The 16,045-nt window shown below is 41.9% G+C and overlaps 1 protein-coding gene across 1 annotated transcript; it reads left to right on the forward strand.

The window, feature by feature from the left end:
- Positions 1–10,614: 10,614 nt before the first annotated feature.
- Positions 10,615–11,880, forward strand: LOC311041909 (putative tubulin polyglutamylase TTLL9; the record flags this gene model as incomplete). The annotated part of the gene is made up of 1 exon (XM_084052392.1): positions 10,615–11,880. One exon carries the CDS (start codon positions 10,615–10,617, stop codon positions 11,878–11,880), a length of 1,266 nt encoding a protein of 421 aa, XP_083908518.1.
- Positions 11,881–16,045: the final 4,165 nt, after the last annotated feature.

Consider the following 16,045-nt stretch of genomic DNA (forward strand, 5'->3'; position numbering starts at 1 on the left):
CTGTTTACAAAAGAGCTTGAGAGACGGGGAGATGCCTGTTACTGAGCAAACACTCTACAGTATAGCAATGACTACTATCAGCAGAATATAGAGCTAGTTAGGGTAGGGTAAGTGATATGTTTTGGTTAAAACAAAAAAGGTTTTTGTTAAAAGGTTAAAGCACTATATTCTGATAGTAATCATTGCTATAGAGTGTGTGTTCAGTGACAGGGGTCTCTCTGTCTATCCAGCTCTTTGATAGACAGAAAATACATTTTCAGACACCATTTCAGCCAATCAGGAGAGAGTACCAATTTATCAGCTTCATTTTTGTGTTACAGTTCCAATTGTGTCAGCTCATTTCTTTGTGTCATCACTTCCAATTTCACTTGTTTAATCTGTATCCTGTCTGAGTTCTCTGTCCTGATTCGATAAAATTGGTATCCTGACCTGAACATTCATTTTCTGTTTAATAAAGAGCTGGAGAGGCGTGGAGACTCCTGTTACTGAACAAACACTCTATAGCAATGAGTACTATCAGAATATAAAGCTATTTAACACTTATTTGTTTATACTTTAACAAAAGAAAATCACTTACCCTACCTTTAAATAAATAAAAAAATACATTTACATGATGGTGGAATGGGTCATTCTGCATAATTCATTTGATACTGTAAGTACAGTATGTCACCTAGCGGGGGTACTTCACTTCGCTCAGAACTGACCACATATTTCATGACACTGTTTTTGTACTGCAGAGCTCAAGACCCTGATGCTAGACAGGAGGCTGTGGAAGGCAGCGATCCAGCAGTCCCGAGTTGGTGTTGTGTGTGTGTGTGTGTGTGCGTGCGCGTGCGCGCGCGTGCGCGTGCGTGTGTGTGTGTGTAAAGGTCCCCACCATGTCATTCTGTACCAGATTCTAGCATTCGTCCGATTCTATTCGCACAGAAATTGTTTAACTTCATTACAAACCATATATTACCGATATGACAGCAGCTTAAAAGAAATGCCACAATGCTGATTAATTCCATGCACAGTCAAGAGCCTGAGCTTGTATTGTTCATTAATGGAACTAAGTGACAGCGGGCGATAATTCAGTCCATTCAGTGCAAGCGGAGTGCCCTCCGCGTGACATGGTTTAGCCAGCAATCTAATCAGCTCTTTAACACCGATAGCTGTAATTCTACATGTCTGAATGGAGGCAGTAATTACAGTCCACTCTCATCCCCCGCTTGCCCTGCCCCCTATTGTGTATGTCTCTGCCTTCATTCACTGCACAGTGACAATACACTGCAGGCAGAGACGAGCATGGCGCTAACTGAAGATTTGTGTCTGTGTGCGTGTGTGTGTGTGTGTGTGTGTGTGTGTGTGCGCGCGCGCGTGTGTGCGTGCGCGTGTGTGCGTGTGTGTGTGTGTGTGTGCAAAAGGTGCTCTCAAGGATAGTAAAACCAGACAAACCTGTGGGGATAGTTTTCCCATGAGGAAAATTGTCATTTTCTAAGAAGGTTTTTGATTACGGTTATCTAATAATAATAATAATTTGGGTGCGTGACCTCTACTATTTTATCCTTAGTTTAATCCTAGTATTAAACCTTGAAAAATGTGTTTTCATAGTGATACTACTAACAAACAATTACCTAAAGTATTCGTTGGGGATCCAAGCCGATACGCAATAGATTGAATGATCATTAAAAAAAAACATGCTCAAAATGCAAAAAGCCCACCCGTCTGGCAACGTGGGCCCCGATCCAGAAAAGGTTGGGAACTGCTGGGTTAGGCCAGTGGTTCTCAACCTTTTCAGGCTGCAACCCCCCAAAATAATCATATTTACACATACTGGGGACCCCCCACCCTGACAAGCACTTGAAATTGTAGGAGTTGAGACATTACATTTAGTTTGACTTGGTTCCACAGATCAATATTGTGAGAATAGCAGATCTACAAGTTCACAACGCCTCGCTTTGCGAGACGTTGTGGGCTTGTAGATCTGCTATTTTCACAATTGTTGCCTTTTTCTTATAGTATTTGATATGGCCAATGTTTGACCAGTTTTTGTATTATAGTTTGTGGATTACTTTTGATTGTCTTATTTGTATTATTTTGATGCAGTAATGGTCTTACTTGTATTCATTTATTTTATTTAGTCGGATACCACCACAATGGTCTGGTCTTCTTAACACCAGAGGCACTCTACCACCAGTTTCATCATGTCACTCTGCCACCATCATTGAGAAAAATCACACCTGTGTGAAGGTAGCGGCGCCTTTGATATATTTTGTCATAGATATGTGTTTCTACTAGAGAAACAATATTAAAAGGCTTCCAGTGGCACTAAATAGTGCCATTGGAAGCGAATCACCAAATGCATTCCAAGGTAAGTGGCAAAAACTGATCTGTCATAGCTGATAGAGTGGGTACCTAAAAAATAAACTTTAGGTACCCACTCTATCAGCTTCTATCTTCGTAGCTTTTTGTAGCAGATATACCTTTAGGTATAGAGCGGATATTAGCCCTCTATACCTGGCTTTTGCGTCAACGTTCTGATTGGTCAGGCTCGCCAAGGTTCTGATTGGTCAGGTCCGTCAACGGATTGGTCAGGTCCGTCAACGTTCTGATTGGTCACTATTCATGACATCATAGTGATGTCATGAATAGTAACATAGTGATGTCATGAATAGTGACCAATCAGAACGTTGACGGACCTGACCAATCAGAACCTTGGTGAGCCTGACCAATCAGAACGTTGACGGACCTGACCAATCAGAACCTTGGCGAGCCTGACCAATCAGAACGTTGACGGACCTGACCAATCAGAACCTTGGCGAGCCTGACCAATCAGAACGTTGACGGACCCGACCAATCAGAACCTTGGCGAACCTGACCAATCAGAACGTTGACGGACCTGACCAATCAGAACCTTGGCGAGCCTGACCAATCAGAACGTTGACGGACCTGACCAATCAGAACCTTGGCGAGCCTGACCAATCAGAACGTTGACGCAGAAGAGCGCCGCTAAAAATATGTTTTTTTATTGGGGGGCAGAGGGAACCAAAACTGAAACTGCATCTACTGCAACATTATCAATGTGTTTGACACAGAGACCAACTGCTGGCTGAGAACAGTTTCTTCCAAAAGGACGCGACCGTCATGCAGCCTCTGCCTACAACAGAGAGCTGTACATATTTGCTGGTTACAATTATGCCATCTTCTATGATCTCTGGACATTCAATCCAGAGACCTTTTCCTGGAAGGAGGTTCAGCCCAAGGGGAACAACATATCTTTCAACATATCTTCATATAATAGGTCCTCACTAATGCTCATGATAAAATGATAAAAAACAATTCTACTTGGTCTGTGTCTCATAGGAGGGCTGTGGACAGTCCAGAAACCCGTCTACCAGTGACATCATCGTTTGGCAGGATTTTTTTTCTCCAAAAAGATTACAATTTTTTTATTCAGATTTTTATTAAGGCGAGAACAATGGGATCTATTATTGCATTGCAACTTTCCAGGAATTGAAAGCCTGCAGTTTCTATTAGCTTGGATTCCCCATCCGGCGCCGTTATCATTGTGGTGTCATGCAGGATATGCCATGTCATGTTTCTAGGCTTTCCTTGCCAGGGCGAGGGTAACAGTCTCCCCTTGGAGGCCGGCCTGGGCGATTCCCGCTAGAACTGGCAGGTGGAATACAGGAGTGGGCTTCATGGCAGTCAGATATAACTCGTAGATATGACATTTTCATGAAGCTGTAGGTGGAAGTAACTAAAGCTTGTCAACGTTTTGAGGAGAAAAAAAAATAATGTAATCATTCAATTAAAACATAAATAATACAAAATATATAATAATTGATTCCACTATTTCTTAAAATAAGTGGGGGAAATGGCAGCATATAGTACAATACATTTGGTTTAGCCCTAGACACACACACGCACGCACACACACACACACACACACACACACACACACACACACAGACACAGACACAGACACAGACACGCACACGCGCACGCACGCATGGTGGGACTGTTAAGAGTGTAATTACGGCTCACTTCATGGTCAGCCACGCTCTCTGATACGAGCGTCAGCCCAGCGCTGATAAATGCCTAGGCATTTTAAATAGCTGAGGCCAACGAGCAGCGCATAGCCACCAAGCTGCCCTTAAGTCTGTTTCACACTTGACTGGCTGTTTCTAATGAACAGGTGGCGGGGCCTGCTAATATAAGGTCGATTCACACTCAATGCAGTAATGATGCACTTGGTATTGTTATTGTAGAAATGCAATGGAGATGTTTAATGAAAGTCTTGGTGGAATAACCTCCAATGTATGCGGTACATTTACATTTTACACCATTTAATTAGTGGTCTACAGTAGATGTGTGCTTGTCAAAGGACTTAAGGAAACAATAGACAACAGTTAATGGCATTTCACACCCCCACAGGGGATTCATTTGGGGTCCCAGGGGATGGCACTTGCCACTCAATTCCTCCTTCATTTGTTTAACAGAATCACCTGAGCATCGATAATACTGTAGTGTTCTACCTGACACCCTGAAGGGATATTGCTGCAACAGAGCTATTGATCTAAACACAATTCAATCATACCAGACTGTCTATGCGCCACTAGGGAATACTGTCCCTGAAAACTTGAACCTGCTGCTGGCTCTGTCAGCTGAAGTGAGACTGTAACAAGAACTAGGATTCAAAGTGAAAGTAAACTTCAGGGAACATTTTTGAGCAGCAGTTCCGAACCTCCTCTATAAGGGCCCACTTCAAAATCTCGAAAGTGTTCGCAGCCAACCCATCTGACCACTTCCGGTTCATCATCGCCATTCGGCGATGATGAACTTGTCGAGTCAGGGAATCTTTGAAGGAGATCCACCGTAGCTCCCGGCCGCGACAAACCATTCAGGGCCCTCCATGCAAGTGCCTTCCTCACTTTCAGATCTTGCTCGGTTGAGTTGACCCATGAGCCCAGGTATTCGAAGTCTACTACGTGGTCGGAGAGGAGGCTGATGTCATCCGCAAAGTCCAAGTCTGTCAGGACTATTGTGGGGTGTCGTCGCGACCTCTTTGGTGTTAGAGTGAAGCCAAGATCCTGCTCTCGTCCACTGATGGCCTTCCTGAGCGCATAGTCCCGGACTTGCATTACCCGAGCCAGGCTGTCTAACTCCTCACTGTTGCCATCTGGGGTCACCACCTTGGCCCTTGTGCCTGCATACATGGTCTCTATTGACCGGAGTAAGTTGGGAGAGACACCGTCGGCCTTAAGGATGTTCATCATCGTGCCTCTGTGGATCGAGTCAAATGCCTTTTTGAAATCAATGAAGCAGCAGCAGTGTTGATTTTGACAGCACATTTTGATTTAGTTTTAGTCAAAGTCTTTTGAATAAAATTCCATTTAGTTTTAGTCATATTTGAGTCATCTGAAATGTTTTAGTTTTTGTCTAGTTTCGTCGACTAAATATCATAAGGTTATAGTCAACTAAATCTACAGTTGATTTAGTCGACTAAAATGTATTTTGGCGGTGCCTTGATGGCGTCGTAATGGCTGATTTTACACTTGGTTGCATGCTGAAAATTTTCAGAGAGCAACATCCGAGCGCAACCAAACATAAAATGACTAGTCTTTTAGTTCTACTGGATCTCTTCTCCTCTAGATCCCGCACTAACATTTTAGTCTAGTTTTTATTTGTTGACGAAATTGTCAGTATATTTAGTCTTAGTTTTAGTCATCATAGCTTAGTTTTTATTTAGTTTTCGTCAGTGAAAAAAGGTAGTCGACGAACATTTTTCGTCATAGTTTTAGTCGACAAAATCAACAATGAGCAGCAGTCAGGTTGTCCTTTTTCACCTCCTAGATTATTCTCCTTAGGGCCAATATCTGGGCCACGGTAGTTCTGCCCTCCAAAAAGCCATTGTGGTTCTCCCTCAGGTGAGGGTCGATGGCGTCCCGTATCCGGTTCAGTATCATTCTGCTGTAGACCGTTGCAGTGATACATTTCGGGCTGCTTGTTGTTCAGTACAGTGGTTCTCAAACGTTCCAGGCCGTGACCGCTCAAAATAATCATATTTGAACTGGGTTTGTTTACTGTTGAGTGAGAAAACAATGTTGCACGTTAAGCTAATCATCTGGGAACCTCTGGGGAACCCTCCCCCCAAAAAAAATCAATTAAATTATAACAATTATAATAAACAATAATTTGGGGACCACTCTGGGGGTCCCAACCCACAGTTTGAGAACCACTGGTTAATAGAGCAAGGTTGCAAAACTGTAGGACGATGTGAACGACCTCACACTAACCTCAAAGCCCCCCTCGTGTGCAGGTCCTGCAGTTTTCCCACAGTGACCAGTATAGGGGGTGATATTCAGCATATGGATTCCTTGGGCCTGCCTTAAACCCCGTAGTGCCATTAACCTCTGACCTTCTAAATGCTGCCGGCCAGCTGTGTAATTATGGCTGCCATCAGAGGTGGCCCGACAGGTGAAAATCTATCTGCCCTTTCTAACTAGCGCACAGACTTGACGAGCGACGAGGAAATGCAGAAATTGCTGATGTTTAACCCATTTTTTTAATGGGAACCCCTATTTATAACTATACCTTTCAAGACAGGAACCCCTTTTGGGGTTGTTGTTGCTATGTACAGTATATAGCAACATACGTTTGTTGTAATATTTGAATAAATATTTGACGTTTTTCAGAAAACTGAGGTCAGGATTTAGAAGGCGTTTTTAGAATCGGCCTCAAGTCTAAATGGGTTAACCACTTAAACCCTATACTTCATTAACCGAGGTACGTCATGGGTCTATACTTGGTCCCCTCCTTTTTTCACCCCTATACCAAAGCTCTTCTCTGAAACAAGCTCACAACCTGAGCTTGTAGATCTGTTATTTTCACCCGAATGTTCGCCTTTTATGACATGCCCAGAATAGAGACGCTAGGGTAGGCAACGTTGATGATGGAGAGGGCCACTACATGTCCACACTCACTCCAGGGGGCCACATTGTGTATCTGCACTCTCACCAGATGTGTACTGTAAACTCCATCACTCTAATAGCCCATTGTCACAAAGGGATATTAAAAAGAACCCGCACACTCAAAGGTGGATGGTGTGTGGGTTTATTCTTACTTCATTTAATATGTTCTTCTATTTATTTATTTTACTTCATGTTACTTTCCAACCCAGCACCTCAACCAAGTGATGTGTGTTTTCTATTTGTTTATTTAGGGATCACTATTCAGTGTAACAATTCATTTAAAATGCATTTAGTAATACTCATTCATTTTATTAACTTAAATACAAATATATTGGACAAAACAATACAATTGAATACAGTGGAGAAAGTGGGGGGGGAGAAAACATTTCGGGATCCGCCTGGGAAACCCCCAGTTTGGGAACCACTGTGATTAATGTAATATAAGTATGGGTTCCATGCCCACTAAACACACCCACACACACACACACACACACACACACACACACACACACACACACACACACACTTTTACAAAAGTAAAGTAGTGTCTGCACAAGTGATTTTATTATTACCACCCTACACATGCCCCCTCCTTTTTTCCCTCTCCACCAAATCTCTTTCCTTAAAAAGTGGTCTACAAGCTCACAACATGATGCATTGTGTGTGTGTGTGTGTGTGTGTGTGTGTGTGTGTGTGTGTGTGTGTGTGTGTGTATGTGTGTGTGTGTGTGTGTGTGTGTGTGTGTGTGTGTGTGTGTGTGTGTGTGTGTGTGCGTGCGTGCGTGTCTGTGGCTAACTACAGGTGCTGCGCATCTTCAGATTGCTGGGTGCCAATCACCAGCGCTTCCAGTGATTGGTTGGGATGGACTATATAAAGTGCTTCAGACAGCTGAAGTTGTTTTAGATTGCGATGCACACACTAGGCGTGCTCCTCATGCTTGCTGATCCTGTGTTTGAGACCTTGAATCCTTTTGGACAGTTCACTCTAGTGTGACAGTTTGCAAAGCGCAAAAAAACTAGGATTATACAGTCATGTATTCAAGACCAAACCAAGATGTAATTTCAGCGAAATTACATGTGTTTACATGAGAAATGCCTGCCCTGAAACAACCTTTATTGCCCCACAAACGCCAGTAGCCTTGACCCCCTGCTGGGGCTGGGGGTATCCTGCCAGAAAATCACTTATTAAACAGTTTTTTTGTTTTTTTTTGTTTTAATGTTTTGGTAGAATAAACCAGTAGTTGTGGAAGAATTGGGATGTTGTCCCTTTTGAGTTTGTTAGTGTTCAAGGATGGATTTTTTTTCTTTCCGATTTGATCAGTGTTTCATTATTTTTGTACATTGATTGAAACCTTTATTTATTCATGAAAAGGGCATTAAGGTTCACCCTCATTTGCAATGCTGTCGAGATTACAGAACAAGATTAAGATTACACACACACAAGAGAAATCAACAGTACATTCTACAATTCATCAATACAACATACAAAAACACAGAAACAACAAGATAAGACCTAATAGAAAATGTGTAAATTAAAAACAATCACATATTGAGGTAGGTATATTTAAGAGTAAGTTATTAAATTGTCCATAGGAAATTGGGGTGTTCATTTTTAGCTCGAGTTGTAAGGTATTCCATGAAATAGGAGCATCAAAGCAGAAAGCAGTTTTCATCAAGTTCCGACTGCACAGATGGAACCTCGAGTGGAACCTCGACTGGCTTACAGCCTCGAGTGTAAGCCAGTCGCTGGAGCGAGTCTGGCGAGTGCAAAACAATCAAATGAGTAGAGTAATGTATGGCGGTACCTTCCCATCAATAGCCTTAAAAATAAACTGGTACCAGTGTCTAGTTCTCCTCTCGGAGAGGGAAGACCAACCTGGCTACTATGTCGTAGATGATACAATGGTGTTGTAGCTTTCTCCAGTGATAAATCTAAGTGCTGAGTGAAAGACTGTGTCCAGGGGTAAAAGAGTAGTAGGGGCAGCACTTATATATATTACATCCCCATGCATAGTCCAAAGCTGACAGAAAAACTGCTTCGACAATCCTTTTTCTACAGATCATCGGAAAATTGGCTTTGTTTCTGTAGAGAAATCCTATTCTTGGTCGTAGTTTGGTGGTGAGATCATTAATGTGATATGTAAATGTTAGTTTTTCGTCTAACCAAATACCAAGATGCTTATATTCAGTAACTCTATCAATATAAAAGTATTAATAAAATATTCCAGGGCCAAGTGCAGCTCTGACTGACAAGTCATTTTATGTTTGGTTGCGCTTGGGTGTTGCGCTCTGAAAATAGCAGATCTACAAGCTCACAACGCTTGTACAAGCTCACAACGTTTGTAGATCGGCTATTTTCAGCACGCAGCCGCGTGTAAAATCAGCCATTACGACGCCATCAAGGCACGGCCAACATACATTTTAGTCGACTAAATCAACTGTAGATTTAGACGACTATAATCTTATGATATTTAGTCAATTAAAACTGATCTTTAATGTACATATATCATCATATATCTCCTAACAGAATAAAATATTTCAACCCCAGGACACTTGGTTGCCTTGGTTTTAGTTTTGTTAAACAAATTGCTCCATATTCTATTGCTCATGAATTGACATAATTTCTCTGCGAAGTAGATATCATATCATACTGAAATGATGGAATCCAGTATTTTTCTTGGAATTCCAACAAGCCATTAGATAATGTCAATACTGTGAGTCATAATCAGTGGGTTAAACAAGACGGACAACCCGCTATCCTTTAATGTGTGTAGCACTTTTACCATTACAGATTAATTCTCACTATATTGGTGGGATCACAAACCATGTGAAGTAAAGTAAACGGAAAGCCGTGGGCATACAATGCCACAGTCAGGCAGTGATGGAAATTAAATTTTGTAAAATGTTGAGGTATTTGTACTTGAGTATTTCCGATTTCCAATACTTTTTTTACCTCTACTCTTTTACTCCACTACTAGTTACTTTGTAGATTTTTATTATTATTACAAAACCGCTTCAGCCTTATATACATTTTGGCCTATTGAAGATAGCCGATCTACAAGCTCACAATGCGTCGCATTGTGAGCTTGTAGATCTGCTATTTTCAAAGGATTTTTATATATTCGAGGACTTGAAATTGGACATTCTGCATAATGAGTACTTTCTGCTTTTGGTTCTTTAAGTACATTTTGATGCCAGTACTTTTGTACTTTTACTCAAGTACATTTTGAATTCCGGACCTTTACTTGTAACAGTATTTTTATGTTGCAGTATTGATACTTTTACTTATGTAGAAAATGGGAGTACTTTTTCCACCACTGCAGTCAGGACAGGCCTGTGCAAATCAACATTGTTTGGCAATAGTTTGCGTTTGGTGTGTGATGTCAGAACAGAGCTCACTCAGCCTATATAAGGACGTGTAGGGTGAAGATCCTTTGGACGCTGAGCTCAATGTAGACAGTAGTGGAGGTGTAGAGATAGGAGACATAGAGAGACGTAGAGAGATTGAGGCTTTGCTTTAATTCCAAGGCGCTCCTAACCAGTATCAAGTAACAACTTTAAATGTCTTAAAATTTGTATTTGGGTTGGCGGCTTTTCAAATGTCACAAACATCAAAAAATAAGACGAAGGAAAAGGAAAAGAAGAAGGTAGAAGAATATATGAAGAAATTAGTGGAGCGTAAGGGAAAAACCTGTGTGCGCTATAAATGTGGCATGCTACCCACTATCCAGGATGTTCTTCGGCAAAGACCAGGCTGGTATGAGATCAAGGACGAAACACAACAGTGGGACTTTAACTGGTGCGATATCAGCTGGCTGAGGGATAACTTTGATCAATCCTTCATGGAGGAACATCAGAGGATATGCCACTTTCGCAAGTGCCACGAGCTCACGCGAAAGAACAGCATGGTGAAAAACCTGAAGAGGTTTCGTAAAACACTCGAGCCGTGGAAAGCGGCCAAGTGTGACTTCTTCCCCCGCACCTTTGATCTCCCCAACGAATACCACCTCTTTGTGGAGGAGTTCAAGAAATCCCCCGGCAGCACTTGGATCATGAAACCCGTGTCGGGGAGGGAGGGCAAGGGGATTTTCCTTTTCAGAAAACTGAAAGACATCATGGACTGGAAAAGGGAGGCCGGCACCTTTCGGTACTCGGACGAACAAGCGGAAGAGAATCAAGTGCAGAACTACGTGGTTCAGCGCTATATAGAAAACCCCTACCTTATTAATGGCAAGAAATTTGATCTGAGAGTCTATGTCCTTGTGACATCGTTTAATCCTCTGAAGGCCTGGCTGTATCGGGATGGCTTTGCCCGCATCTGTACTACACGGTATGACCTCAACAGCATTGACGACGAGTACGCGCACCTCACCAACGTGGCCGTTCAAAGAACGGCGCCCGCCTACGATCCCGAGAAGGGCTGCAAGTGGCAGATAGACCAGCTTCGTCGGTACCTGACCGCCAAACACGGCTCGGAGACGGTGGAGGCCATGCTCAAGGACATGGATAACATCTTCATCTTCAGCCTTCAGAGCGTGCAGAAGCTCGTCATAAACGACAAGCACTGCTTCGAGCTCTACGGCTACGACATCCTGCTGGACCAGGACCTCAAGCCGTGGCTGATCGAGGTGAACGCCTCTCCGTCGATGGCGGGCAGCAACCAGGAGGACTACGAGATGAAGTATAACATGCTGGAAGACACGCTGCACATCATAGACATGGAGGGCAGGCTCACCGGGGAGGAGAAGAGGGTGGGCGGCTTTGACCTCTTCTATAACGACCAGGAGGTCTACAGAGAGGACGTCAACATGGAGACGCTGGGCTGTTCCTCTCGCACCGCCAACACTCACCTAGGGTGTGTGAACGACAGGAAGAAGCAGCTCCGGGTTCTTTTGAAACCGTTAACTGGCCAGAAGAAGTTATGATTATTTATTGCACAGAGAATCGAGGACAGTTGTAGGATTGTAAATAATATATTTTACATTTACTGGCATTTAGCTCAACTCAGAAAGAAATGTGTTCTTTGTGTAATTGAATTAGTGCTAAAACATTTTTAGATTCCCTTTTTGTGTTAAAGTTGCACAAAATCGTGAAATGCGATGGCTCTCATAGGTTGTGAGAGCTGCCAGTGTTGGCCCTACTGATGAACTGATCAATTTGTATTCCAATAGATATTTATTATACTCCATAACCTACGTACAATTCACCACTTTGAACAGTTTACTAAAATAACTATACCCCATGAAATGTATAGGGCCTACATGAGCAACTTGAACTGTTAATGATGCATTCATTTCAGCCCCCCCACCACCCTCGCTCAACACATGTTAAAATGTCTGATATATTTGACTTATTCATACATAACCAAATGGTCAAATGGCTTTCTAATATAGGTTTAGGTTAAATGGAATTAAGCTACAAACTATTCTAGTTGGTACCTATTACAGTTTTGCTTTGCTTTTTTTGTTATGGTGAATATCTGCTTTGCTTACGTTTATTTGGTTATTTTAGTCATTTTGATTTGTTAACATTTGGGTTTGTGTTTGTGTCAACTTTGGTATTGTTTGGAACTCATTCAGCTTTTTTTCACAATTAACACATTTCTTAAAGTGAATTATTAATCCCCTGCACCAATCAATGCAATTAACAAAGTGTAACAAATAAAGTGATTGTATAACTTACATTTTTACATTTGATATACTGTTTTCTTATCTTAAAACGTTTAGCAAGAAAATAGTCAGGGAAAGTCTAGAAAGGAAAGTGCAGGAAAGACAGATAAACAAAGTAATTGCAGACATTCTTATTCATGCCTATGATGTTATAGCCTAAACATACTCATATTTAATCATTAACACTTAACATACCTTCAATGGAATATAATACATATTATATACTAAACTTCTGACGACAATCAATTGCTGGCCAGATGTAATGTAAGTCAAATATTGTGTGCATCGCTCTGTGTTCCCAGGCAAAAAATAGGCTCAATTTATTTTCTAAATTACATACATACATTACATGTGGAAGCCTCGTCATAACCAAACTTAAGTACAGTGGATTCTAAACAATAGCATGACCTGTGGCTACACGGAGGTTTATAGAATATTACTTCTATACATTATAATATATATTGGCCATAATACACATGAATTGTTGCTCTTAAAAAATATATTTTTGCATAGACTGGCTTTTGTAAGTTCACTCCTGCCTGGCTTTTAATTTGTTCTTTTTTGAATATCTCCCTTACTCGGATATCTAATTTGTGTTTATCTGTTGTGTTTGTGTGCTTTTTTTCTGACAGTCTTCCATCACATTTCACATCTTTTTATTCTTTTCTCTGTATAGCAGGGGTCTTCAACGTTTTCAGGCCAAGGACCCCCTAGCTGAGAGAGAGATGAAGCAGGGACCCCCACTATATATTACATAACATTGTGTTGCAAATTAAAGCTTTTCATAGATGTTGGATTCATGTTAATGTGTATTTTCAGACATTTAACGACTTAAACCGTCAATACTTAGTAAACTTTCACTCTTGGTCCACTTGGTCTGCTCTTTTTTCCCCTCTTTGCCGAAAATAGCCGATCTACAAGCTCACAACGCCTCGCAGCGCGAGGCGTTGTGGGCTTGTAGATCTGCTATTTTTGGCTAAAGTTCTCCTCAGAAAAGGGATGCTAGGGTTCAAGTGGTTAAGGTAAAACAAATAATCATATCACACAAGGATTTGGCGGACCCCCTGTAGTAACTCTGAGGACCCCCTAGGGGTCCCGGACCCCCTGTTGAAGACCCCTGATGTAAAGCACAGCGTAAACAACGTTTAATTGCCGTAAAGTCATTCTTTTTTGCGACAGTCCCTCCCTTGTTTCCCTGCACACGTTTGAGCAGTGTTGTTGAGCAGTGAGCGTACATGGAAACAGTTTGTGTTGTGTGTGACATCAGAGCAGAGCTCTGGTCAACCCATATAAAGGCGTGAAGATGCCTTTACACTTCTCACTTCATATCCGTACAACCTAGAGAGAAGTGACAGAAAGGTGAGAGAGAACCGAGAGATAGAGAGCATAATCTTCCACTCCCATAGACCTACACTCTGTCCACATCACAGTCCATGTCTAGAGGCAGCTTTGACGAACCGCTCCTGGAAGACGTGACGTCCCGATCTTCCCAGATCCAAATGCTGAGGAATGGACGGATCCCATCAGCCACCGGCTGTCATCCAATAACCACCTATTTAACCAGCCAGAAACAAGGAGGCACAGACGAAATAACAAGATCTTACAGTCATCAACAGTTGATAAAGACTTCAACTAAGCTTGGGGAACAACTAAAGAAACAACGGCTGACTTGGACAGGAAAGGACACCCACATATGTAAACCGTGTGATAAGAGCCTCGCTTTAGGTGAATTGAATGTACACCAACATGTACACACTGGGAAAAAACGTTTTCACTGTAAAGAGTGCGACAAGAGCTATAGGTTAGATCACCTGAAGAGACACCAACGATTCCACACAGGAGAAAAACCTTTCCTCTGTAAACAATGTGGCAAGTGTTTCAGTCAATTAAATGATCTGAAGAGACACCATCGTATCCACACAGGAGAAGAACCTTTCCTCTGTAAACAATGTGGCAAGAGTTTCAATAGGTTAGCTCACCTGAAGAGTCACCAACAAATCCACACAGGAGAAAAACCTTTCCTCTGTAAGCAATGTGACAAGAGTTTCAATGTGTTACATCATCTGAAGACACACCAGCGTATCCACACAGGAGAAAAACCTTTCCTCTGCAAACAATGTGGGAAGAGTTTCAGTCAGTTAAGTCACCTGAAGACACACCAGCGTATCCACACAGGAGAAAAACCTTTCCTATGTAAACAGTGTGACAAGAGTTTCAGTCGGTTAGGTCATCTGAAGACACACCAGTGTATGCACACAGGAGAAAAACCCTTTCCACTGTAAATAGTATGCCAAGAGACATTTGTAAGTGATAATGTACAGTAGGTGAAAATGTGAGGCAGCCAGTGAAATACAAGGAGCAATTCTGTTTTTAACGGGACAACACCATGAATTTGACTGGCAGGACTCTTCAACCGGGTGCCCGGGACCCCTAGGGGGTCCTCAGAGTTACCAAAGGGGGGCCGTCAAATCTTCGAAGCTATCTATGAAATCTATGAAAAAGTCCCTACTTCATCTCTCTCTCAGCTAAGCTGAGAATGTTATTGTGATGTGAATACCATACCACTGTGGTGAAGATCGGCTAAAAACGCTTGCTCATTAAAATGTTTAAAATGTATTTTAATAACCATGCAGGAATTTGTCTTTGTTATGTGTGTACTCCTAATACACACAATTGGCTAATGGTCACCGCTAGCCACACTTTTGTCAGGCTTATTCGAGAATAAAAGATCAATTAAAGTATCCTTGGAGCTGTCCTTCAAATTTGGCCTGGTAGGCTCAGTTATCAGCTGTGTTAAATTAAGGCTGCTGCATACTTCTTTAAAGCGGTCTGATGAGATATTATTCCAGTTAAAATTCAAATCTCCCAAAACCAGAAGTTCCATGTCTGAATATTTGGACATTAAGCCTGCTAGAGTATGAATAGAGTCTGCCACATCAGACGGAGGTCTGTAAACACCGACTATAACTAAAGGAGTTGGCCCTAGTTACTATTACTAATACTCAGAGCAAGGAATTCAAAATAATTTGGTCGAGTAATAGAATCCAAAATTGACACAGAGAAAACCGATGACCACCCCCCCCCCTCCTCGTTTAGCTTTATCTACTCTAAATAAATTATAACCTGAATTATATTTGAATTGAAAAGGCAATACCTGAATCATTAATATGTTTTTTGAGGGTGCATTTCTCCTTTGTCGCCTTTCCGACGTTGACTAACCCTATACCTAACCCTAACCCTAACCTTAACCGCACGCGGAAGCCACTAGTCGGAGTGGTGAGATGTCGGAATGGAAGGAGCATCCCGTTTTTTGAGCCATGATTCACCTAAAATGAGCAGATCAGGGTCAGTCTGACCATTTGTAAGTGAACACTCCTAATATTTAAATGGATTATACCCAAACCTTTTCTATTTTTAAAGT

The sequence above is a fragment of the Gymnoscopelus microlampas genome (genome assembly GCF_963454915.1).
Source record: "Gymnoscopelus microlampas genome assembly, chromosome: 3".
NCBI lineage: Eukaryota > Metazoa > Chordata > Actinopteri > Myctophiformes > Myctophidae > Gymnoscopelus > Gymnoscopelus microlampas.